At 38.5% G+C, this 26,190-nt stretch overlaps 1 protein-coding gene across 1 annotated transcript in view; it reads right to left on the bottom strand.

The window, feature by feature from the left end:
• nxph1 (neurexophilin 1) overlaps positions 1–21,033 on the bottom strand; it is a 50,098-nt gene extending 29,065 nt beyond the window's left edge. Inside the window, exon 1 of the mRNA XM_075449528.1 lies at positions 20,586–21,033. Coding sequence (XP_075305643.1) covers positions 20,586–20,639 — 54 coding nt within the window. The 5' untranslated portion in view covers positions 20,640–21,033. The remainder of the gene's footprint in view (positions 1–20,585) is intronic.
• Positions 21,034–26,190: the final 5,157 nt, after the last annotated feature.

Below are 26,190 nucleotides of genomic sequence, written 5' to 3'. Positions count from 1 at the left end.
AGACCAAATGGCTATGACCTGTGGGGTTCCCCAGGGGTCAATCCTGGGACCCGTATTGTTCAATCTGTACATGCTTCCACTAGGCCAGCTAATATGCAGCTATAATGTGTCCTACCACAACTATGCAGATGACACTCAGATCTACGTGTCACTGACGGCAGGAGAACACGGGCCTGTAGATACACTGTGTCGCTGCATCGAACAAATCAGTGTGTGGATGCAAAACAATTTTCTCCAGCTAAACTCAGACAAAACTGAAATTATTGTCTGTGGCCCACAGAAACAAAGAGAAAGTGTTATCAGTCACCTTGAGACTCTCTCTCTAAAACCTAATAATCAGGTTAGAAATCTCGGGGTAATATTGGACTCAGACCTGAACTTTAACAGCCACATTAAATCTGTAACATCAGCAGCTTTTTACCATCTAAAAAACATTGCCAGAATCAAAGGGATAGTGTCTAAACCAGACTTAGAGAGACTGATCCATGCGTTTGTCTCCAGCAGGTTAGACTACTGTAACGGCCTGCTCACTGGGCTCTCTAAACGGGCTGTAAGACAGCTGCAGTACATCCAGAACGCTGCTGCTCGAGTCCTGACTAGAACCAGGAAATACGACCATATTAGTCCAGTGCTCAGGTCTCTGCACTGGCTTCCTGTCGCTCAGAGAATAGACTTTAAAACAGCTCTGCTTGTGTACAAGTCTCTTCACGGTCAAGCGCCAAAGTACATCTCTGACATGTCAGAGCCATATGAACCAACTCGGGCTCTGAGAACCTCAGGGAGGGGTCTCCTGCTGGGGCCCAGAGTCAGGACTAAACAAGGTGAGGCTGCGTTTCAGTTTTATGCTCCTAAAATCTGGAACAGTCTTCCAGAAGATGTGAGACAGGCCTCAACTCTGACAATGTTTAAATCCAGGCTGAAAACAGTTCTATTTAGCTGTGCATATGACACCTGAAAGTATTTTATCTGCACTCTTCACTTTCTAATTAACTAATGATTATTTTAATGGTTTTTTTTTATTTTTTTTTATGATTTTATTGCCTTCTTGTGATTTTATGTAGCTGTGAAGCACTTTGAATTGCCCTGTGTATGAATTGTGCTCTATAAATAAAATTGCCTTGCCTTCTTTCGCCTCTCTGCCAGCTCCAGTAGTAGCAATATTTCTTCTATTTCTAGATCGATCAGCTGCATCTCAATCAAAGTGCGCATTCGTCCAGTCGCCATTGTTGTTGAATGACCTCCGTAACCGGAAGAGAAACACGCCACCCACCACACCCACAATCCTAGCTTGTTCGTGATTGTCCCTCTTGCGTTGTGGCGTGGGATTAACATAGCGCAGACCGCGCTTCAAAAGTGGGCATAAATCAAAAATAACTGCATCATGTCTGCGACAAGCTCACTGCGACACACTGCTGCGACAGTATACACGGCCCTTGAGTCAGCGTATCATGTACCATGAACTTACACCTTCATTTACACCTAAAATCGTTTATCATAGACGATGGCCTGGTACATTCATTTTGGTGTTTTTCTTTTGAAAGGGCTAATGGGATTTTAGGTGACTACCATACAAATAACTGACATGCAGAACTCATTTTGATGCATAGCTAGATTGGCAGGGTGTTTCAGAAACATAAATGTGTTCCAAGACAGCTTCAAGAATATTTTCAATTCTCCAAAAAGAAAGCATCAAAATGCAGCTACATACTCAATATGGACCAGTTAAATAGGCTTAAAATTCTTTCAGACAGTGATGATATTCAGCATAACTTCACATTTTATGACTCTGCTTCCACCTTTACACAGAAGGCATATTTCTTATGAAGAAAATTTTGTAATGTTTAAGACTTTATACAAAAATGACTGTGTACACAGTGTCTTTCAACGCCATCAGGTTCGACAGATCCACACGAGGGGGGGAATTATCAACAGGAGACTACAGAGCAAAAGTCATGTGTATTCGCAAGGTGGCTTAGAAATGACGAGAAAACTGGAGAACCTGTTCTTGATCTGAAAGCTGAAGCTCGACCAGCGTTGATTTCCAGAATGCTTAAGGTCATAGTCTTTTTGAAAAGAGATGGTGAGACAGTTAAAGCTGAGCATACTGTGGCTGAGGTTAAATGGTTCAAACAACACGGTGATAGATACTATTAGAGTGAAAGTGATTCATGTAACTCAAGTGGCTTTTAAACCATTTTCCTATGCAACATACTGAAAAGCATACAGTCAGGGGGGGTCACATGGCACTGTAAAGAATCGGATTAATGGCTAAATTACAATAAGACTGAGTTATTTAATTCATGTAGACACCTTAGTTTGACAAAAAATTGGACCAGATCGGGTTACTCGCAGTCGGATTAAGACCCCGAGATAACTGGGTTGAAAGTCACACTAAACCTGCTTGTAGACGCTGAAGCTCGTGGTGAATCAGACTTTGCGTTCTGCGCATGCTCCAGATGTTTTCCCAGGGTCGTGACCCGGAAGTCGAAGGAGACGATATTCCTGTTGTTGTCGCCGTCAGAAAGAAACAAACAACGCGATGGAGAATGCTCCGTTGGGCATCGAGTTTGTGCAACAAGCAGCTCATCACAGACCAAATGTAGAGGGACGTAGCTTCATCTTGCTCTGCGTTCTCCATCTTTCTCCAATGCCTGAGTTTGTTGTTGTTGTTGGTGGTGAAGAGGTCAACAGGAAGTGGCTCTATTAGCAACAGTTGGAATGGGTACAGCGCCACCTATCGTACCGGGGTATGACACGCTTTGTGTCAATGATTCCATTTACTCACCGCCATATATCCAAGGAGAATGACCCTTGCTCAAATAAGGAGCATAACCTAACTAATAGCTATAATCAAATTAATCTCATCATGTAGACCCACTGAGTGAAAAGAATCATTTGGCCGTTGTGCCTATACCAAGACTAAGGTTAGGTTTTCAAGAAGTCGGGAGGAAAGTGTAAGCCTTGTTGTTCCAGTGTCATCACTGAAATGCATTTAGGGACAAGGATGTTTAGGCTGAAACGTTACAGAAACATTACCTTTCCCCCCCCTTTTTTAATGATTTTAGAATAAGATTTGCCGTTTCTCTGAAAAATAACATAACCAACCATATTTTCAATATTCTAATAAACTAATAAAGCTTATGACTTGGAAGTTGACTGGCTACTTCAAGTTATTTTCTTATTTTTATTCAGCATCGCTGACAAATAAGGAATTTCAGAATGTGTCTTTATTGCCAAGTAGGTTTGAACATACAAGGAATTTGTCTTGGGGTGAGCAAACACAATAAAAGAGACAGGACAGTGAGAGGTGTTGGTGTGGTGGGTGGGGGTGGGGGTATGGTCAGAGGTGAGCAGCTTCAAAGAGGCCCTTCTCCTGTTGTGCTGGGGGAGCATGAGTGGCTAGTTTGCTGGGACTGGTGGGGGATGTTGGGTCCAGCACCTCGTCTTTCAAAGCGGCAGTAAAACTTCAGTTTGTTCAGTTTGTAGCACATAAAAATATACTAATGATGTCAAATCAAATTTGTTGCTAATCTTTGACATATCTGAGACTGTAGTTACCACCAAAGCCCCATCTGTATAATATTTGTTTTATAGAAAATGTTTAATGTTTTTTGTGTTTTTAGTCAATAATTAATTCAAATAATTAAACTGTCATTTAAAGGGTTAAAATCCTAAAAATGATTGAATGTTTTATTTTTGAGCAGGATGGAAGTTGTTTAAAGGATTTATAGTGATAAAATATTGATGTATGATGTATCCGGAAGATATCCTATACTAGGATCTATCACAGATGTGTATCTGGAGAATATCCTATACTAGGATTTGCTACAGACATGTATATAGAGGGTATCCTATATTAGGATCTTTTAAAGATTAGATCTTTCCGTATATCCCCGGAAACATTTTGGATATGTGGATATTAGGCCTTTTAGTTCAGTGTGATAGTAGCTATGTTGTAAAAACAATATCTTGCAAATGAAAGTTCGAAACTACTGGATGAAATTACTTGCTTCCACAAAGAAAGTACTAAAATATGCGTATACCTAGCTTTGGGTCATGTTTAAGATGATAATACAATGTTTTAACGCTGCAGATAATACTGACCAAATGCAGTACAAGTTATACAAATGTGAATATTTGTATGATTTTTGGTTTATATTTATTGCCGATTAAGTGACGTAGCGGGGAGTGTGCTTCGGCTGTGTTTTCCGCACCGGAAACTAGTTCCCAAACCGACATGAGCAAAGCAAACCTTCCGTGTTGATTTACACAGTCATTTGCACTCGATGTGAAAGTACACCACTCACACAGTAATTAGAAGGTAAATCAAGTAAATTAATTCACGTTGGGCGAAATATTTCGACTGGCGACGCTAGCATGTATGTATTACGCGCAACCAAGCAGTGGTCAGTGCTGTGAGATTCGGACAATGCCTGGGTCGCCAGGAAAACGCTCCCACACACTTATTTATGTCTCGGGAATGCGGGGATACACTTAATTTGGCCTGGGGGTGGCATATCCCTTTAATCGGCAATATAACATCAAAAAGAACAAGAATAAAGTGAATAGGAAAATACATAAATAAATTAAACTGTGTTTGCATGATGAAAGCCAAGATATGTCTGCATCAAAATGCTGCATGTCGTCTGTGGTGGAGAGAACAATCTGCTTTGCAGTCATCTGTTGGGGCAGCAACATCAGAGCCAGTGACTCAACATCAGAGCCAGTGACTCAAAGAAATTGAACAAACTGACAAATAAGACTGTTGGGGACTGCTCTGGAGCCCCTGGAGCTGATTGTTACATTACATCACATTACGGTCATTCTGCAGACGCTTTTATCCAAAGCGACTTACAATAAGTGTGTTCCACATCGGTAGGCAAAAGAACTTCAAGAAATCATAAGTGCATTTCCTTCCAAAACCAAACAGCTAGAGCAGAACTAGTGCTAGAGTAAGTGCGATAAGTTTCTTGTTAAAAGAAGAATGCTGCACAGAATGGTTAATATTAAGGCGAGACACTACAGGTGAATAGGGTAATATTTTTAAAATAATAGATATCACCATGAAACTTTTTCAGTTGATTACTTATACAAGTATGAAAAAAAAAATGTATTACAAGTTTTAGAAATTTGTATGTTTAATTATGCAAAAGAGGCATTATCTCATTAAATATGCGCACATTTGAATATATTTCCGGAAGATAGATCTGAACATGTGATAAAGCCAGGTGCAAAATTCTTTTTTCATTTTGTTTACACACAAAATGAAAATTACAGAGGGATTTCAGGATATCTGCTTTCATTTCCTAGGAAATCAAAATATACTGCCCATAGCCTAAAAAACATAAATTTTCGCTATATTTTTTTTATTATAATGTCACATAAATCAGGCCAGGAATGTTTTATCAACAAATCCTTCTGTAAATATCTTCAGAATACTGCTAAGTGTATAACTGGAAAGTTTGGTGTTAGTAGGTGCTCCATAGTCTGAGATATTGATACTGGAAATATACAAAAAACTGATTTTGAGAAAACGGCATTTAAAGATTTAAATAGGGGAATTCATTTTGGTAAATTTGGGGCGAAAGGTACTGCCACGATTAAACAAAATGTGATGAAATAAACATTTTAATTTATGTTTTGAAATAACACATATTGAAGGAGTAGACTGGCCCAAACTCTAAAAATTGACCACTGCATGAAACATCACTGTTTTTGCCTGCCGTGTCTCACGTAACCAGTGTAAGAGTGTAACCAGTTTGAGGCTTTTAAAGCTCCAATACAATAAAGAAAGATACAGGAGGTCCTTCCTCCAGTATTCCTTGTAATAACTGCTTTAAAAAAATGTAAAATTATATAATTTCTTTTTGGGTATTAAGTATTTTTTCATTTAACTTAATTTCACTGAGTGCTCAACCAGAACTAAAAGCCATCAAAAAGAAATGAGTTTTCAGCAGCGTTGTGGTGATTGACATGAAACATGGTGATTGATTAGAAACATGGACCTAACAAGAGGGCAGTCAGCTGGAACAAATAAAAGAATGAAAAACTCCTCCAAGAAGATAAATCAACACAAGGTATAGGAAAATATGATGCTAATTACCAGTTATTGTCTTCATTTTGGAGAATGTACAAAATGAGAGGGTTGTATAAGGGAACATGCAGGTGGGCCAAGGAAAACACCAGTGTCAGGACAAACTCAAAGTAAGGTTGATTAAATACTAGAAAATGCACAAGGAAAGAAAAGAAAGACAAATACCATGAAAACAAAAGTGCATGTTTGTGACCAGACAAAGTCAGTCAAATGGGTTTACACACAGAAAAGCCATAAACCATGGCACGTAAAAGGGACTATATTTATATTATATATGTGTTTGTATATATATTTTTACAAAAAAGAAGCCTGATTGATTAAGAATATTGTTTTTAATTTTGAAGTCTGTTAAAATTGGCTTTGTTCTTAGACATTATGAATGAAATAGTCTCTGTACTTTTCCATGATGACCTAAAATGATCCAGGATGGACACGAGACATGACCTTAACTGAGACTGATCCAGACAAAACAGGGAACCCTGGGAACCCAGGTGCAGAGGCACACGCACATTATGTGGGTTATTCAGAGACATTATTTGGCTTATTCAGAGAATATGACAAAGCATGTTGAACCTACTCATATCCAATCATATTTGATCCAACATAGGGGTCCAACCTATGTGAAACAATGACACATATAAATACAAAATGTTACCGGAAATCGAGGCTCTGTCTGACAGATTTCCTGCGAGAGATCTGTCATACCGAGTCCAGCGCTGAGATACTTCATTTGTTGCCAGAAATGAAGACTTGAGATTACTCCGGCTTGTTCTTGAGCTTTCAATTAAAGAATCAATCTAACAGTCCACACTTCAAAGAATTCAAGCTGTCATAACTGTCAGAGAGGGTTCAACAAAGTGAATGGACTGTTCTTATTTAGCGCTTTTCTATTCGAGTTGACCACTTTTACACTACATGCCACATCACCTAGTTAAACACACACTCAGGCTATGCAGTGCTTTTTCCCGATCACACAGCCATGCACACATTGGAGGCAGAGTAGGGATAAGTGTCTCTTTGACATGTGGTCCAGGGAAAGCGAAAATAAAACCACCTTCTGATTGGCAGAGGACCGCTCTTCTTCCTGAGCTACAGCCTTCCACTATTTGTGTGGGTTTTTTTGGTCCATTTTTCTTTTCTTTTTTTCTTCTGATTGAGTGTTTCCACAAACTTTCGGCCGGGTCTTTCTGTATGGCGCTTGCACCTTCTCCCTGTGCGTGGGTGGGTTTTCTATGAGTACTCTGACTGTCATGCTCACAGATTATAGACATTCATTTCCTGTTTTATTTTGTTAACCGCTGTGTCATCCTTATTTCACTTCCTGTTGAGTTTCGCACCAGTCTCAGCCACACCTGGTGGCCATCAGTAATCATTCTCACTACTATTTATACTCCCAGCTTTCCAGACCTACCTTGCCAGATTATCTAGGTTCCTTTGTTCCAAGCTCTCTAGCGTTCTCAAAGTGTATGTATACCCATGTTTGACCTTTTTCCTGTGTTTTTTGACCCTGCTCTTGCCTTGCCCAGTTTGATACTTTGGACTGTTTTTTGACTCTGCCTCTGCCCACCCCTGCCTGTACTTTTGCCCCGCAGATTGCCTCCCTGTGTATGACCTTTATTAACCCTTTGTGCGGTCTTAACATTGTGTTTACTCCCCTTGTCCTACGGGTCAGAAATGAGCCGCCCTACCAAAGCCCCAAAATAAAGCAACTAATTGAATTTTAAATCCAAAATCTATTTTGTATGATGAAACCACCTGTTATTTATCTATTCAACTCAATTCAATACATTTTTTATCATGTATTTTTTGTTACACAATAAAAAAAGACAATCACCAGTTTTCAGGATTACACTTTTTTTTAACCACAAACCAACTGTCAGTTGGACCAACAGTTTTCTTGTTTTCTCAGTTTTCTTTTACATAATAAAGGTTTATTATTGCTATTATATAAATGTGAAGTAATTACTTCTGAATTAATTATATTGAAAGGGAAAAAAACTGAACTTTTTTCTGGTTTTTAAATGTTTTTATAATTCACGGGTCAAAAATGACCCATAAGACAATCTTTGTACCCTAGTGGTGTACAGCCCACATGGAAACAGAAACAAAAATAAAGTCTGACTTTTTCTAATGATGGGGTCCCTTTAGGAAAAATCATAAAATTTCAAGTTGGAAAAAGATAGTTTACGGTATTTTTTCTGGTAGTGGGTCACTTTTGACCCGCAAGACAACAGGAGGGTTTAATTGTGTTTGATCTCTGCACTTGAGTCTCCAAGCCTGCTCGTTGCACTGACATCCTCTCACGGTCCAAAAACATGCATGTTTTGTTAATTGATTATTCTCTGTTGACCTCACCATGTGATGGACTGGCGACCTGTCCAGGGTGTACCCTTCCTCTTGCCCAGTGGCAGGTGGGATAGGTCTAACTCCTCTCTGACCCTGAAACTATGGAAATTGATGGATATGTATGGAAAATAGAGGGACTGGCTTTTAAAAACCAATAAATCCCACCATTCCACATTGGTGGTGATATAAATCACAGTACTTCCAACAAGGAAGTATCTTTAGCTACTAGCTATCGGGGGGCTTATGGAAGCTTTCTACACACGCGTCTAGTGGGATGATGTCATCGACACGCGCCGCTGCAGCACAGCTTATTCACTCCTTGCTCTGTGACAGTCGGCTAACTTGACATGGAGTTTGCTACTGCTAGTTTTGTGCACCATGGGAAGATATTTATCAGATTTTGACGACGTGGAGGACGACTTTGAGTACGATGGACGTCCTTACCGGAGTGAATGAGTGAATAAAGAAAAAGTACATGCCCTAAACACAAGTTGCAACATGGAGGTGACCGGTAGGGTCATGAGTGGATATCCAACAATATCCAGTTTCATGCCAAGTCCAGCATCATACTGGTTGAAGCTGGTCAAATCAGTTTGATGAAAAGTGGTTGCTGCACAGCCACAGTCTTCAGCTAACTCTTGCTGTAACATTGGCCTAAAATATAGTGGCATATACGTGACTCCTCTGAGGATGGAGGTAGATGTAAGATGTTTTTCTCCTCAGTGTAGCTGACAACAGAACACCTCCAAGCTAATCTGGTCTTCCTGGGTGAATGCAAGGTGGCGGGGCTCAGAGGTCAGAACTGAGCGGAGGAGGCAGGGTTCATTTTAGGAAAGACGAAGTTTACTCTGCAAACCTGAGCAGCTCTTTGGCTTAGATATTTTCAAACCGAAGAGGGCCCAAAATGAAATGCCAGGCAAGTTTTTCAGTTGATACTAACTTCAGACGCTCAATTCTCTCTAGCAGATAAGTGTTTTCTGTTTTGTTTTTTCCCATATGTTCCTTTTAAATTAGTTGAGAATAAGAAACTCCCTGTCAGGATCTGGATTTTCTGGTGTTCTTTTTTGTACTTGGTTATTGGTTCCGTTTTTGTTCCGTGCTCTTGGTTCTTTCGGTATTAGATCAGTCCTTGTTTCATCCTAGTTCTGTTTTTTATCAGTATTCAGTTATGTTTTGTTAATCCTTGTGTTTTCTTTGTGTTAAATTCTTATACTTCTGTATTTTCATGTCTTACTTATCTGAAATCCACTTCTGTATATTCCCAATCTGTGTTCCTCATCTTTATCGTCTCACTCCTGTCCCTAGTCTCTGGTTTTCCTCGTCAGTCCTGTCCGCAAGTATTTCAATCTGTTTAGTTGTTTTCTTAGTTTTATGTTCAGTTTAGTTTTTCAGTGTTCCAGCTTTGCTGCGCTTTTTGTTTACATTTGAATATAAATCCTTTAACTTCCTTTAACTCGTCCGTGTCTGCACCTGGGTCCTCCCTTAACGCACCGTGACACTCCCAATAAAACCCATTTGAGGCAAATCCTGCAGAGTAAATCCTGGAGCTAAGCTGTAAACATGCTTATGCTTACTGATGATAAGTCCAAAACCACAAGCCAATATCTCTGTAAATGTATCATTAGAAATAGTGTACAATGTTTTTTGTGTTAAATTGAATGTTAAAGGGTAAAAGTTTAGGTTTTAAGCATCATGGTTGCCATGTTTGGTGAGCGGGCCTGTTGCATATCAGTTCAGTAAAATAGATAATTTAGATAAATAAAATAAAAGTAGCAATGCCACTGATACATGAATTAGTTTGTTGTTGTGGCTACAGATGCAGGAGTGATTTGAACTCCAGCACTATTGTCTGGGTGTGTTAGTCCAGTTTTGAGATGCTCGACTTTGAATTTTTTCATACGTATACATGCATTTTAAAAGTCCAGCTTTGGTCAGGCAAACAAAATAGTTTTGTTTTTTTTCTAGTGTCATGTTTCTAGTTCATGTTAACTTGCACAGTGTCACTTTTGTGTTTTCTGGAGATGATATGATTTATATTGATTGTCACTGAAAAGAACAATTTAGGTATCTCTGTAAGTCGAGCTGTAAACACGCTCGTGCTTTCTGTGTCTTTGTTTCTGCGTTCAGCTTAAGAGATTGTGATCACACCGCTCCCTGTCAACCATCGGGCCAAAAAAGGAACCCATGAAGTTCTGACAATCCCAAGGTTTGGTGGGGTTGTGTTCAGAAGTGTCCCTCCTCATGGACTCACCTGATAATCGATAAAGTACACAGGGATTATGAACTATTGTGCCAACAATGGCAACAAATGCTTATATGAACACAAGGTTAAAAAACAATTATATTCAGATTTTAAGAAGGCATTGCCCCACTCTTCAATGTGAAAATCATAACTAAAAAAAGATAACATGAAGTAATCCCTTTATTTCAAAGGCAACATTTTATTTTTTTTTCCATTGGAGTGGACTTCATTTGGGTGCAACATAATCGTGACAGTTTATCATTGTGGTGTGTTGGGCAGCTGCCCTCTAAAAATATTCAACAACATTGTTTTGTAGCGTATTGTTGCATTTACGAAATGCATTTGAAAAAAAAAGAAAGAATAAAGATTCAATCTTAATGAATGTGAGGACAGATTTGGCCAGAATTATGGGAGATTTAATGGAGAATAAGAATCAAGAGCACATCTGAAGGAGGGCAGTGTCTAAAGTCAAATGTCAGCTTGTTTAAAAGTGCTATTCATTTGATCCTAAAGAAAGAATGTGGAGAATATGTAGAAAGTCAGAGTGAGAGATGGAGAGATAACCAAACAAGGAGACGATGAGAGGTGGCAAATGAGAAAAAAAGTGAGAAATGAGAGGCCTTCTCCTCTTCCTTTCCTAAAGGATAACTTCCATTAATAAGTTAAATGGAAGAAATAAATACCAACTGTAACTAAGATCATTAATACACGTGTCCTGGCCAGGACAGCAGCAACATATTACATTGATTAATGAAATAATGTTATATTAATTGTAGTAGGAGACATTTTCTATCAATACAAGATACCCTCAAGGATTTTCTTTAAATGCCCAATAGTGCCCCCCTGAACAGCTGCAACCCAGTAGGGGGTCGCTGACTGTTGTGTGAAGTTATTATACCTGGTAAATGATTAGCTATTACTATAGATCATCCCTTATAAAACAATATATTATATTATTATTAGGGCTGGGTGAGTTAACTCGTTATTATCGCGTTAACTTGTTAATTATTTAATGCCCATAAATATTTTATCGTGCATTAACGCCGGTTTTATTATTTATTTTATCGTTGTAAAAGTCTGTTGCTGTCTGTAACATCACCGCTACAGGTGTCAAGCTCACGGAGCTAACCGGAGCTAACTGGCGCTACTTCCTGTTTTACTTGTTTCAACATAAAAGCACGTATTTCAAAAATAAATTTAAAAAAAACTCCTGTATTTACAGCCAAGTTGAATTGTCTTCTCAGCGTAGTAGTTCCAGTCTAAAATATCACTTAAAGGCAAAACACACAACTGATAGCAGCAAGTCATTCAAGGAAACAGACAGTGGAGCGAGGCTTCTACATAAAAACTACAGAAAGATGCTGATGTTAAAAGTGTGTTTGCACAACAAATGTTATGGCACTTTCATTCATATGGCAGCACATTTAAAATAAAGCTAAATGCTAAAAGCTATACACTACTTTTGAACTCATTTTTGAATTCAGCGTACAAATGCGATTAATCGTGATTAATCAGGGAAATCATGTGATTAATTAGATTAAACATTTTAATCGTTACCCAGCCCTAGTCAGAGTACTTCAAAATGAGTCACAGGCACAAAGTTTTAAAGATCAGAAACTTCCATCATTTTCACATAACTGTGGTTAATTAACTACTTAAATGAAAAAAAATTGAAGCTTTAAACAATAATGTAAAAACACTGCAGTACCATTGTTAGTTGTCCTATTATCTTCTATTCCGGTTGATTTTAAATGTTAAATCTTCCTTTTTATAAAAAAGAAAAGAAAAGAAAAAGCATATGTCATCAAAAACCAAAATCATTGGATCATCTCATGTGCATTGAGCTAAGAGTTTGAGTGCTGAGGTTTGTTGGATTGCTTCAGCTGTGACAGACCTGGCATACTTTGGACTCCAGAGCCACTGGAGTGTATGAAGATGTAAAATGGCTGTACACGATTATCTAGCTGCTTCCTTACTTCAGACCCTTCTCCCCCTGACCTGCTTCAAAGCACTGCTATCGAGCTGTCACACACTTTGCTATAAAAGGATTGCTCAATGTAGAGAGAGAAGCAAGGTGATTAAAACTTCCCTCAGGATCAAACACAGGTCGAAAGCAGTGGAACTACACCCTTCAACAATCAGCTCTCACTTTGACCTCCGAATAAAAATGCCACTGAAAATCAAGAACAGAGTATGAAGAGAAAAATAGAGGCTGTGGTCATAAATCAAAGACTCCTACCTTTTCAAATATATACACACACACACTTATATTAATAGCCGTGTCTGTTATGGGTATAAAAGACAGACTGTGTGGTCATTCTGTGAATTTTTCAAGACCTTTCAAATTAAACCCAATTTAAAGATCCCGTTCCAAAGGAGAAGTCCCTCATTTTCCCATTATGGATTTTAATAGCTATGGAATGATGTATTCAGAGGTGCCAGAGGCACATTTCAAACACCACAACAGTTGCTGTCATCGTTGACTTTGTGGCTGTTTTTAGAAGCATGCGGCCGCTCAGGGAGGCCGAGCTCAGATCCGACAGCCCCTAACTCACAGGCACATTCAGAAAGGTCATAGTTCATGCGGTCGAGACCGAGGCAAGACCGAGTCACCTTGATGCGAGTCACCTTCAAGGTTCCACACAATCAATTCTCCATCACATCAGTTCTAATTACACTTCAGACTTCATTCTTTATTTTCTGAAACATTTTACTAATTTGAAGAAAGTAACAAACCACTGAGATTAGAGTTTAAACATTTTGTAGATTAAGAAATCAACCAATCAATAGATGTAAATGAAAAATCTTTAAATAATGAATCTTTATAAATGATTCCCTTAAAAACATACCAACATTTTCCGATTGCAGCTTTTTAAATGCTACAGTTATCTGTATTTTGTTTATCTCCATATTTGCACACTGATTTGATACCTTTGACAGTGTAGTTTTTGCAAAAATTTAGACTCTTAAATTCGATTTCCAAGATTTTCTAACATTTGTTAGAATAAATTATTCATTTGTTGTATGATAAAATATATGAATGACTTGCAAAACAGAGCTATAACTGAGACCCTTAAAAAGGATCAAGTATCAAGGATGAATACTGAGTGGAACATTGGACAGTGTGAAATTTAGCTTTTTAGTGCTCTCTTATGGACACACTGTGTAATGATAATACAATTACAGTACCTGTGGTATTTCTTTTTTCATGATTATTTTAGACATAAATGTCCGTAGATTTATGCCAAAAAACTAAGTAGCCTATATATGTAAAAACCCACCTATGATTTATCAAATGTCCCATATCAGTTGAGCTCTACAGTTTGATTCCACTAACCTTTTAGCAGCATTTCAGTAATGAAAATCATAAAACACTTTTCTCAAAATAAAAAAAGGTAATATGAGAGAAACATGAAATTAAAAAGTCATTCATTAGCAGAAATGTAGTGATCATCTGCAGTTTGTACTTTACCATTCTGAAAAACACGTAAAACCTGCTTCAGTTTGACTGAAAAGTTTCCAAACTCCTTATCTATAATCCAGCATTTGATGCTGCTGGGACCCACTTGTCATCTGAGGGCAGCAGAGTCACTGAGAGCGGTCTGATTTATGTAACGGAGCAGAGTAACGGAGCTCAGACAATGCGCTGGCAACTGCAACAGGGGAATTGAACTGTAAATCTCTGCCACTGAACTCTGGGCCCTTTTGTACTGTTCTCTCTTCAGTAGCCGAGTATCGATGTCTTAAGTGAAGCTTCCATGCTGTTTTAAAAGCTAAGTAGCACAGAGGTTGAACAAGGCACTAAGAGAAATATTCACTTAGACTGAAACGCATAAGACACACTCAACAGTTCTCATATGATGACCACATGCTGCATTTGTTAAGTAAGTGCAGCCTTCAATCTCACCCTCTGTGGGCTTACACACAAATGCCTTTCCTATATCATTAAATTATTACAGGTCTGCTTTTTATTTTAGTTTGAAATAGTTCAATGCAGATGTATAGCTTTTTCATTATTTTATTATTCATTAGTATTATCAGCTCATTTAGAGGTCTGTGGACTAACGTGTCCATGGAAGATGGGTGGAGGTGTTCACACTGTGTGATCGAAGTGGTACTTTCATTTATTTTTTTTTTTTCAGAATCCACTATGCAAAATTCTTGACATATGTGCACCGTTTGATATTAACAACTTGGTGACTGCTAGCAGTGGGACCACTGCATCTGTTTGCCCTCGGGGGAAAAAAGAGGGGGGGGGGGGGGGCTACGGATGTGCCAGTGGTGTTACTGAGAGCCAGAGACGCCTCCCTGCCCTGATTAGAATGCTGCACCAGGAGCCGGTCTGAGGACGGCCACAGAGGCAAAAACGGCTAATTCACTGGATTTATTGTACAATAAACACAGGCACATAAAAGATATACACTGGAAAAATGGTAACTAGTAATTGTTTGATCTCATCAGATTTTTCAAATTAAACTGACTCAGAAATAAGCCTTTGCAATATATAATCTTGTCTGTCCAGCAATTTTCTCTCATTGTTGTCCTGACTGTTTTAAATCAGCACAACAAGGATTTCTAAATCTTTGAGCAGATTTTTGGGTTAAGTTGGGCTAACTCCGTAGATATCAGTTTGAACCAGTTTTAACGGCTCTGTTGAGCCAACGATCATAACCAGGTAAGGTAAGTGTGTTTTCACTTTCATCACATTAAATTACGTTAGCTCAGGCTGGCATGTTTACAGCACTTTTGCTGTGGTTAAATTTGTTAGATAACTCGTTTTGTAATCCGCCATGCAAACGTTTTCATGGGGCAGACATAGGCTATGAAGCCAAGCTCGGAGGATCATATCATATCATATATACTGTTATATATATATTTAATTTTTTAATTGTAGCTAATAGTGGTGTATTAATCGCGATTCATCCGGATCATTAACCCAGATCCTCTATCTGCCTCGGGATAGGACCTTCACCGTCCTACGTTTTGCTGTTAACATGGTGCAGCATCAGAGCGAGTTACCCAAACATTTCCTGTACAGAGAAATCCTGACATTATGGTTATGAGGAAATGACAATATTTTGTTGATTGTCTTGTTTAGATATCTGAAGAATTTCATGGAATCACGAGCAGAGACCTCCTGGGGACTTTCAGCGCATCCCTTGACACATCTGGACCCGGCCCGCTGAAACCGGTCTAAGAAGGGAGCTTTTGGTCCAGAGAAGACCACCTGGATGAACCTGATGATCAGGTGGGTGAAGTGCTCCTTTGCCTGGCATATTTAGAAGAGCATGAATATACTTTCTTATAACAGACACAGAAAAACACAGAAAAAGTACTATACTGAATTAAATACTTGTGTTTTCCACTGGATACTCTTTAGACAGCAGCACTGAGCCCATTTTCCTCCGAGAAGATGCAACAAAGTTTTTCCTGAAGTGTTTGGTAAGTACTACTAACTGTAGCAAAAAGATAAATAATTGAGGTCATGTAGCTAATTCCTCATTCTCATGAGATGTTTTAAAGGAGTAGTTGAATACACACTTCCCCGGTGCAGATAATTGTCAGGTGAGGACTGCAGTTTTCCACTTTGGCAGCTGGTCATGGTTGGGTGGTGTTCCTTTGCAGATCTTTAGTTGATTAAAGAAAGAGATGCTTTTTTTTCTGGTAAATACCTATGTATTTTAGCCTGAATGCGCTTGTTCTTCAGATCTTTCTTACACAGATTATTAGTGTGAATGCTGAAAGCAGAGAGACCTACACAGTTTGAAGGATGATCCTCTAAGATTCCGCCGCCTGCTGCCCACAGACTCACATACAAACATTTTCAGAGACGAGCAGATGGGGCTTCGGTTTGAAACTCACTCTAAGATGACCAAAAAATACTCACACTCCAACCATGCTTGGTTTGGTTTGTTTTCTGCTAAGAGCTACCATTTCAAAATGAGAAATCCAAAAGCAGTAGCAGTGAGGACACAGAAAACTGTCCTGGGTGGAGCAACAAACCGCAGCCCTGATGTACCTGAGGTTTCTGTTTCCAGCCAAAGAAAGATAAAATGTTATTTTGCTTTCTGCTACTTCATCCGTTACTACTCAGTCCTTCTGTGATTTCAGACATTATGTAAAGCACTTTGTGCTGCTTTTTTAGTATGAAAGGTGCTATATAAATAAAGTTTGATTTGATTTGAGGGGAATTTGAAAGCGTCTTCAACATTGTCTTTCAATACATTTGAGTTTGTTCACAAAATGAAGATTTCAGAATGTACAGCCTCTCCATGTCATGACTTTGGCTTCTGCATCCCTCTCCTGTCCAACAGTTTCAACCCTTTTCTCACTCTTCACATGACATATCTATCTGATTTGTTGATATTTTCAGACATTGTTCACACTAACATTTGTACAATTCATGTTAATCAACCTCCTTTTCACAAGTTCTACTTCTAAACTACTAAATCTATTCTCAGCTATTACTTCAGCTATGTTTCCATTGCTTCATCAATTTTCTGTGGCTGTCAGATTCCAGTGTATAGCTGCCCATTTTCTTCTGCCTTTGTAACATTCCAATTGTTTTTTAGCCGTTATGAAGCTAATCATATCTCAGCCTATAAGTTCTACTTCTCAGCGTACGCATGGACCTTTAGCATTCACACACATTGTCCTCAGAAAATGCTCTTTCTGGTGTGTATTGGTTTCTCTAAGCTCTTAATAATGCATCTGCTCTTTTTCCTCCGGACACTGACACTTTGGCACCAGTGCTGGAAGGTGCGTCTGTGGCCATCCTCAGCGTCCTACGACATGAAGCCCACATCTCTGTGTGTTGGAAGGGGGCATGGTGCTGCATGACATTGCAAACCTCTCCACTGCCTTCGCCTGCCTCTTAGGCCTTCTGTGTGCCCTCAACATTAATTACCCAAAACAGATAAGGTACACCTTCGAAGCGATCCAGACCATCTTTTTTGAGCTTGGTGGCTCTCGATGCTCACAGCGCACAGGGTCTCTCAAAACGAAGCTTTTACTTTGACTGTTGGGGAAGCCAGACATGACTTTAGCCTGTTCTTTACCCTGTTCTACTTTATTTTGGTTGTAAATCTTGTTAAAAATCCCCCTAATGGCCTCTTCCATAGAGTATTATTTGTCAGTTACCAAGAGGTTCATATTTAGTGTTTCAATTGTTCAATTCATTATTGCTCTAGTAAAACTTTAATGTGCATATGCAAAAAATAGTCAATTGGCACAAACCAGTCATTCAATACTGACTAATTTGATCTTCTCAGAGATGTTCTTGTTTTTTATAAAGGCATCTAACAAAATAAATAAAAAATATAAAGAAATGAATAAATATTCCAGATGACATTCAGCTGTACTGTGTTTTATTAATTATCCATCTATTGAGCATTTTCCAAATAAAATTACAGCAACATACATTTTTCTTGATTTATAGAGGTAAAATTTATGTTTATTATTTTTGTTTAAAGAAGGTAGGAATACAGGACATTGAGGGGCATAATTGTTTATTAATTCAACAAAAATCTAGTTAAGTCAACAACAGCAGGCAAAAGTTGAGAAAACTCAAAAATCTCTGCATCATGTTGCCTTGATGTTTTACGTTTCTCAACTTTTTCTTTTTTACAGTGTAGATAAAGAATAAAAAGTGCTACCTATGCAGTTATTTAGCCAAAAGAACAAATATTATAACCCTTTTCATTTCTACACTGAAATTTACATTTGTAAATAATCTGTTGCGTGCAGTTACGCAGTAAAACTGACCTAATATCAAAACTACGATACAAAATATTGTTAAACATGACAACTTGTTGACATGCTAGAAGAAAGAAGAAAATCCCACATTTGAGAAAAGTTTTAAGTTCATAGATAAATGATTCAAATTAAATGCAATTTAACTGCAAATTAAATCAGCTAAAACACAGGAAAACCCAAAGTAAAAAACTGATCCATTCAATACATAATCCATATGTATCATAATTGGCAGAAATAAATGACAAACACTCCCATAAAAGAGATAATGAACACAATTTCTTAGAATTTTTCCATAAAATTCTGATAAGCAGGAAAAATAAGAGGCTTGCTTATTAAATAATGGACTCAGGTGATCATCCACTCTGCAGGTCAGCGATCTACCTGGGCAGTGCTCTCAAGACGAAAAGCTTGAGCGGATACAAGAGCAATGAACATAAAATAAAACTGTCAAAGTTCAACTTTAATATCTGCTGCTGAGGATATGTTACTGGTTTTCCCAAAAAGCTTCATTAACTCTAGACGGAATTATGTTGAAAGAGAAATGGCACCTCAAATATGCATAATTTAAAACACACACAGAGACGGAGCAGTAACACTGTATTAAATATGCCACTGTTTAATGTATAGTTAAAGAGTTTAATGTCAAGTTATAAAGATATCAGGGGAAACATTTCAGAAAGCTGAAGAGTGGTCACAAATTTGACTGCTGGCAAAAAAAGAATTGAAAAAATAAATAACCAGAAAATGTTTTAAGTATAAATTTCCATTTAGAAAATCATTTTAATAATGGAATGTCATTGTGGTCACACCTATCATTATTTCCTGGTTCTGTAGATCACATTCAATTCTTTGCATTTGTCTGATGGAAAAGCGTGCTGAAATTCTTTTGGTACCATGGAGAGCTCCGCACCATGTGCCTTATTTATTCTCCTTTTTTTCTTCTATAAATCAAGAAATCACACATCTTTCAATGCTAAACCTACTTTAGCAACATTGTATAATAATGCCAACTAATACGTTTGTTCATATTTATCATATATATATATATATATATATAAAGAGAAGTTTCAATATAGTTTGTCTAAATTTGCTTTAGGTTAGCAGATTTTCTTAATGATTACACTTTTTTTAGTGAAATCTGAGAGAAATCTCAGTTGGTTATGGCATATCATCAGGTGTAATCTATAAATTATAAGTAATTCGTTCTGAGTAAGAAAGACGGATATTAATGTATCTTCAGAGAACCATCTCTCATTATTAAACGGTGAGATTTAAATACTGTTTTCAGGGTTTATGTGAAGTAGGCACAGAATATAAAAAGCTAAAAGTTTATTTTCTCCTCTCTTATTCCATTTCTGCAAAAGGTTTAGAGCATTATTGCTTTTTTTGTGTGTGTCACGCAACAAAGCCCCACCGCGACTTTCTGAATCCCCTCATATTAAACTAATGCGCCAAAAGTGAACTGAGTATTTTCAAGATTGTAAGTTTACAATAATAACTTCTTTCTTTTCATTGTGTAAATACTTGTGGGTGGCAGTAGTTGTTGTTCTTTTAATTTAATACTTTCAATGATCTGACTGGTCTCAGTCCAAACGGCTGCTCGGTGTGCGTCAGGGAACTGAGCCGTGACCGAGAACGTTTCGCTTTATTAGGGCGCCCTCTTGAGACAAGTTTAATGTTTGTCATCCGTACTGGCCCCAGTTTTGAGCAGATATATATATATTTTTTAATCTTTTTATTTAAAAAAAGAAACGAGAACATTTCTGAAAATCTTTCATCTTGTATCAGGTATATGGGACCATTTCAAATGCAGGAAATTAAGATCTCCTCGGCAAAATAAATTATTCAATTTTACACATACCAGGATTTCGCACAGCAAAGACCCACCAGGAGCCTATTCCTCTGCCTATTCTTCAATAAAGTTGTAAAGAAGTTGGATGAAATCTGGATTTTTCCCTTGCACATATGACATCTTAAGCAGCCTAATGTGAGATCCAGATGCCTCCGTCCAGCCGCAGATGTGTGGGGAGTGCGCACTGTTGGACCAAACAACGTCCTCTCTCATGGTGAGAAAATAACAGGTATTCTTCCTAATATAACAGTGGGATGAACAGAAAAGTTCAGCGAGGGATTAAGAGCAGAACTCACCAGGCAAAGTGCAAGCGTCAGGAGGAACACGGCGCACCAAGACGTCATCTGCATCCTCCCGGAGCTCAAACTTCCACTAATTTCCCTCGGCTGATAATCGCGGCTCTGACGACCATATATCCACTTGATATCCACCTCACAGCACGGTCAAGATCCTCAGATGCCCAGGCAAAAAGGAAGCGACGCACCCCATGACCGCAGAGCAGAGTGAGAGTTGGAGGCTGAGGATGGAGAGGCTGAGGCTGCCGGGGCTGCAGCTGGGGTTAAGGATGGAATTAGGTCGGCAGAAAACTGTTACTTAAGAGTTAATCCAGGTAAAGCGAGCAGGAGGGTCATAGTTGAGGGCTGGTTGGAGTCCTGATTTATTTATTTATTTATTTTATAGATGCAGCAAGCACCGGTCGGAGCACTCCAATTCAAAGAGAATGGCTGGACTTCCCGCTTTATAACGTGCGTCTCCAACGCTAACCGGTAGATTCCCCCTGTGGGGGCGGGACGAGATGAGATGAGGAAACAAGTAGGAAAAAAACATGGGAATACATTTGCTGAAGTCAAAGCAGGAACACAGAATGCAAGCGTCCCACTCTTTTTTTACTTTTCTCTTTAAATAGAAGCCAGTAAAGAAAATGCATTCAACCTTGGCTCTCAGTGAGCTGAGAGGAAAGACCTCCCATGCCAGGAACTCTTGGCAGTGCCCTGCTTGGTGGACCCCGCAAACAAGAGATCCATAAACCTGAAAAGGCACAATTCAATTCAATTCATTTTTATTTATATAGCGCCAAATACAACAAATGTCATCTCAAGGCACTTAGATAATAAGTCCAATTCAAGCCAATTGGAATTCAATTAATTGTAATCATAATTATTCATAAAAGTTCACAACAACGCAGCTATATTCTGTTTCATTCTGACATTCTAGTATGGTAGGAGTACTCATCATTATATACAGTTTATGGAACTATTATTATTTTGGCAAGTAATAAATCATTGGAATGAAGACTTCAGTAACATTACACATTGAAATGACCAGGTTTCTTTTATTTGTTGAGTAGAAATCATCAGAACAAGACTTGGTAGAACTGGACTGTTCTGGAAACCACAAACAAAATGCACACATACATTACATACATACAAAAAAAACATTCATTCGTAAGCAGAAAACTGAAAATAAAAACATTTCATGTAACTTTAATGCTGCACATTCGTGTCTCCATGTGCCAAATATTCAGAAATGACTTATGTAACTCCCTCGGCTGAAATAAATGTTTACAATGACATGCATTTGGTTTCACAACTCCAAAACGAAAACCAGTTCAAAGAACCTTGAATTTTTTTGAAAATCAAGGAAAGAATCCATTCCAGGTAATTCAGTGAACACAGACATGTGAGACCTCGTTATGCGACAGAAGACACATTTTATGCGCAAATACAACACAATTACATGAACCGCAGTGTCAGTCAGTACAGAGGTCACTCAAGCCATCGCTCACCACACCCACATCTGGCCGGCACATCAGCTGAGTGAGTATCACAGGACAGGAGGGGCCTCTCAGGTCCGCCGGCTGCCCTACCGCAGGCACTGCTGCAATGATTGACCATCAACACATGGCTGATCACTGCTCAGATCGTGGCACCGCTGCAAGTCGATAGTGATGGAAAGTCATTTTAAAGTTTAGACGAACAAGAGGAAAAAGAAAGCACAACAAGAAGCTGCTCTCGTCTCGTTCGAAGATCAGTGTGATGTCCAAGTAAAAATGTGAAAAACTGACCACTTGAGCTGCAGTTCACAAAGGCAGCACTCCAGCATTTGTATACTGGATACTGGATATTCAAGTCTTTTCAGAGGTAGACATTAGCCTATCATCATAACAATCAGAACAAAATCCAGGCCCAAGTTTGACCCGGGTCCCTGCAACATGTTCCTGATGTTTGAGTCGTACAGATTGTTGTTGGATGTGCAGAGTTCGTACTAAGCCTCGCAGCTGGAGGTCTGTGTCTGTGGGGAGTGTGCAGGTTAATGTTTGGGCTCTCTGGCTTCCTCCCAAAGTCCAAAAACATCCATGTTATATGTTGATTCTGAATTGAAGCTCTTGCTTCCTTTTCTCCTTGACCCCGTGTTTGCCCTGTGGTGGACAGGATGGCAGCTGATAGGCTCAAGCTCCGCTGTGGCCCTTAATAGGATGAAGCATGTACTGAAAATGGAGGGATTTACAGATGGTTGTTCTAGATATGTATCATGTAAACATAATACTGACATTGATATCTATATCAATTTATTTATATTATTTTGGTATATGTTTTTGGTACATACTTTCTTAAAAAGAAAGTATGATTGGCTCTAAAGGCATTTTTGACTTAAAGTTGTGCTTTTGTAAATGCCATACAGGCAACATGAGTTCTTGAGTTGCCTGTAAACTCAGATTTTTGTTGCCGTGGAGAGTTGCTGAGAAGGGGATTCAGTGCAGGAGATTTCCTTTTCAGTTACATTCACCAACTAAGAACGTGTCTGACCTCTGAGATGAGTCTTTTGTCACTCACCAAGGGAGCTTTATTTTTTTAAGTAACATTGGAAATCCCTTTTTGTAGAATGTATTTTTGTGTTTAGCTAGATGTGAGAAGATGCCATTGTGTCTGTAGATGCTTAATGCTCCATTCTTCATGTCTTGCTTGGGGATAAAGAGATAGGAGGCTTTTTGTTAGTGAGAAGGAGTGGGGAATTTGCAGAAAAGACAGGAGGAGCTGTGTTTTAATAAATCCCCTGCAATCTCATTGCTACAACATTGCAATGGTCTGCTAGTGTCACCATAACTCAACCCGCAGAGCTGCTGGGACCCTGCTCTGAATGGTTCAGATAGCCTTTACAGGCCCAGCATGGCATATAATGGTGGACATGTGGCAATAAATCACCAGTGCCATCTGACTTCCATTGTGACTGTAATGAAGTGCAATTGGTCTTCAGTGAGACGAGGAGCCCTTAATTCAGGACTAGTTCAACATTTCCCTTTGCTAAACAAATATTTAATAAAACAATTTATGACATTTTTTTACAAATGTTTTTAGAAAGCTTTTGTTGTAATATAAGTTGCTTTTTATATCTGAGTTATAAAGATGGTTGTGGAATACATTGTAGTGGTCCGCACTGTTGCTTCCCAGCAAGAAGGATCTTTCTGTGCAGAGTTTGCATCTTCTTTGAGTCCATGTGGACTTTTTCTCTGGGTTATCTGACTTCCTTCCACTGTCCAAAAACAAATATACTTACTGTTAATTCTAAATTGTCCTTGTTCTGTTGTTTGCCTGCATTGTGTGTGTGTTAGCCGTATGACGAATGGGCGACCTGTCAAAGAACCGCCTCATTAAAGAATGGCAGAATTTGAATTAGGCAAGGCAAGGCAAGGCAATTTTATTTATAGAGCACAATTCATACACAGGGCAATTCAAAGTGCTTTACAGCTACATAAAATCACAAGAAGGCAATAAAACCATTAAGAAGGAATAAAAAAAATAAAAGAAAGAAATTAAAAAAGAAAGAAATTTAAAACCCATTAAAATAATCATTAATTAATTAAAAAGTGAAGAGTGCAGATAAAATACTTTCAGGTGTCATATGCACAGCTAAACAGAACTGTTTTCAGCCTGGATTTAAACATTGTCAGAGTTGAGGCCTGTCTCACATCTTCTGAAAGGCTGTTCCAGATTTTAGGAGCATAAAACTGAAACTCATCCTCACCTTGTTTAGTCCTGACTCTGGGCACCAGCAGGAGACCCCTCCCTGAGGTTCTCAGAGCCCGAGTTGGTTCATATGGCTCTAACATGTCAGAGATGTACTTTGGCGCTTGACCGTGAAGAGACTTGTACACAAGCAGAGTTGTTTTAAAGTCTATTCTCTGAGGAACTGTGAGCTGTGAGTTTGCCTCGTGTGGCATCCAGGCAAAGTCCAATGATGTATGAATTTAAGATAGAAAAATAAAAAAAGAATAGAAAATGTTTTGACAAACCTACAGATATCACATTAAGAGAAGATTTTATAGGCATTTGATTTCTCATATTCTAGAAAGCTGCGCAGCATGTAGGCAGCAAATTGCTGCCTAATAGCTCTGATCAGGGGCGATTTTAGGATCTGGTCTTTAGGGGGGCCCAGCCCCCAGTGCTCACAGAGGCACGTTATTTCTCACTAATTGAGGCGAACTAGTACATTTATAAATTTTGGAGCTGTATTAGTTTTGCTTTGAGTAGTGTTTTCACCTACAACATTCAATTTTGACCTCTTCATTTCAAAAGGCTGTGGCTCGACAGGGATAACAGAGAGCCTGAGACAAATATTGAAGATAACTCAACATTTATTTTGGGAGTAAAGAGTTAAAACAAAAACAAATGCTAGAAAATAAATAAAATGGTCACTAAAATAATGTACCCTTGAGCGAAAATAAATGTGTTTTTGCATGATATAATATTTTAAAAATGTGCTGAGCCAGGGGGTGCTGAGCTATTTCACGGTGGTGCCTTGGCACCACTAAAAATATCCTAGCCTCGCCCCTGGCTCTGATCATATTGTGTGTTATTTTGTCCAACGCTTTCAGACAAAACAGGCAAACAGAGAAATCATAAGGAGTGGCAAAAGCAAAGGCAGAGGTATTGTAGTATTTCTTAACAATGGATGATATAATCTTGGACATGTCAATTTACCCGGCACATTGAACTGTTAGCTTTGAGATTCCATCCATATAAACCACTGAGAGTTTAGTTGTGAGAAAGAGTGCCATGCTGCCTCGCTTAGTCCTTACAAACACAACATCCCAACACATTCATGCAATCTCTGGAGATTTAAACCATGTCTCTCTGCTTCTAACTTTTCAACAAAGAAAATAGATTGATATTTATTTTATGTAAATCTGTCATAGTGTTGTCTGCTTTGCTAACCCTCTACATAACACAGTGATCAAGTGTATTCACTTGTATAAGTCACTTCTTCAGCTGCACTGCAACAAAGAATATTACAGGAGTTCATTTTTGCCCACAGCAATAACTCTATACAATGACTTTTTTTTTTTATAATAGCTATTGATTAATAACTCTTCTTCTTCTTTTGGCCTCTCCCTTTTATCAGGACTCGCCAGTCAATCTGGCATCATTGATTTGGCCCTTTTTTTTTTACACCGGATGCCCTTCCTGACGCAACCCTCACCATCTATCCAGACCTGGGACCGGCAACAGAAACACACTGACTTGTGCTCCCCAGTGGCTGGGCGCTGATTAATAACTATTATGTATTCTCTATATTTCAAAGTAGTTTCCCTTTGTGCAATTACTAATGCATTGTTCAATTCAATTCATTCACAGAATGATAAAGGTCTGCTTTGTGACACCAGTTTTATACATATATATGTATAATTTAGTCAATTTAATTTTTATTGTTTACAGTTATATAGTTTTAATCATACTATTGAAAGATTTTCCTGCTAGTTTTTTATTTAGATCACAATTTTACTTTGATTCTGGACAATAGAAATGTATAATATTTTCAGCTGTCAAGGAAACTAAGAAATCATGCCTCTCAGTTCCTATCACTGAAACACGTAACATTAGGACCACTTAAGATTGCCGACCC

Source organism: Odontesthes bonariensis, chromosome 18 (genome assembly GCF_027942865.1).
Source record: "Odontesthes bonariensis isolate fOdoBon6 chromosome 18, fOdoBon6.hap1, whole genome shotgun sequence".
Lineage (NCBI taxonomy): Eukaryota > Metazoa > Chordata > Actinopteri > Atheriniformes > Atherinopsidae > Odontesthes > Odontesthes bonariensis.
This window is presented reverse-complemented; position numbering and strand designations above follow the sequence as displayed.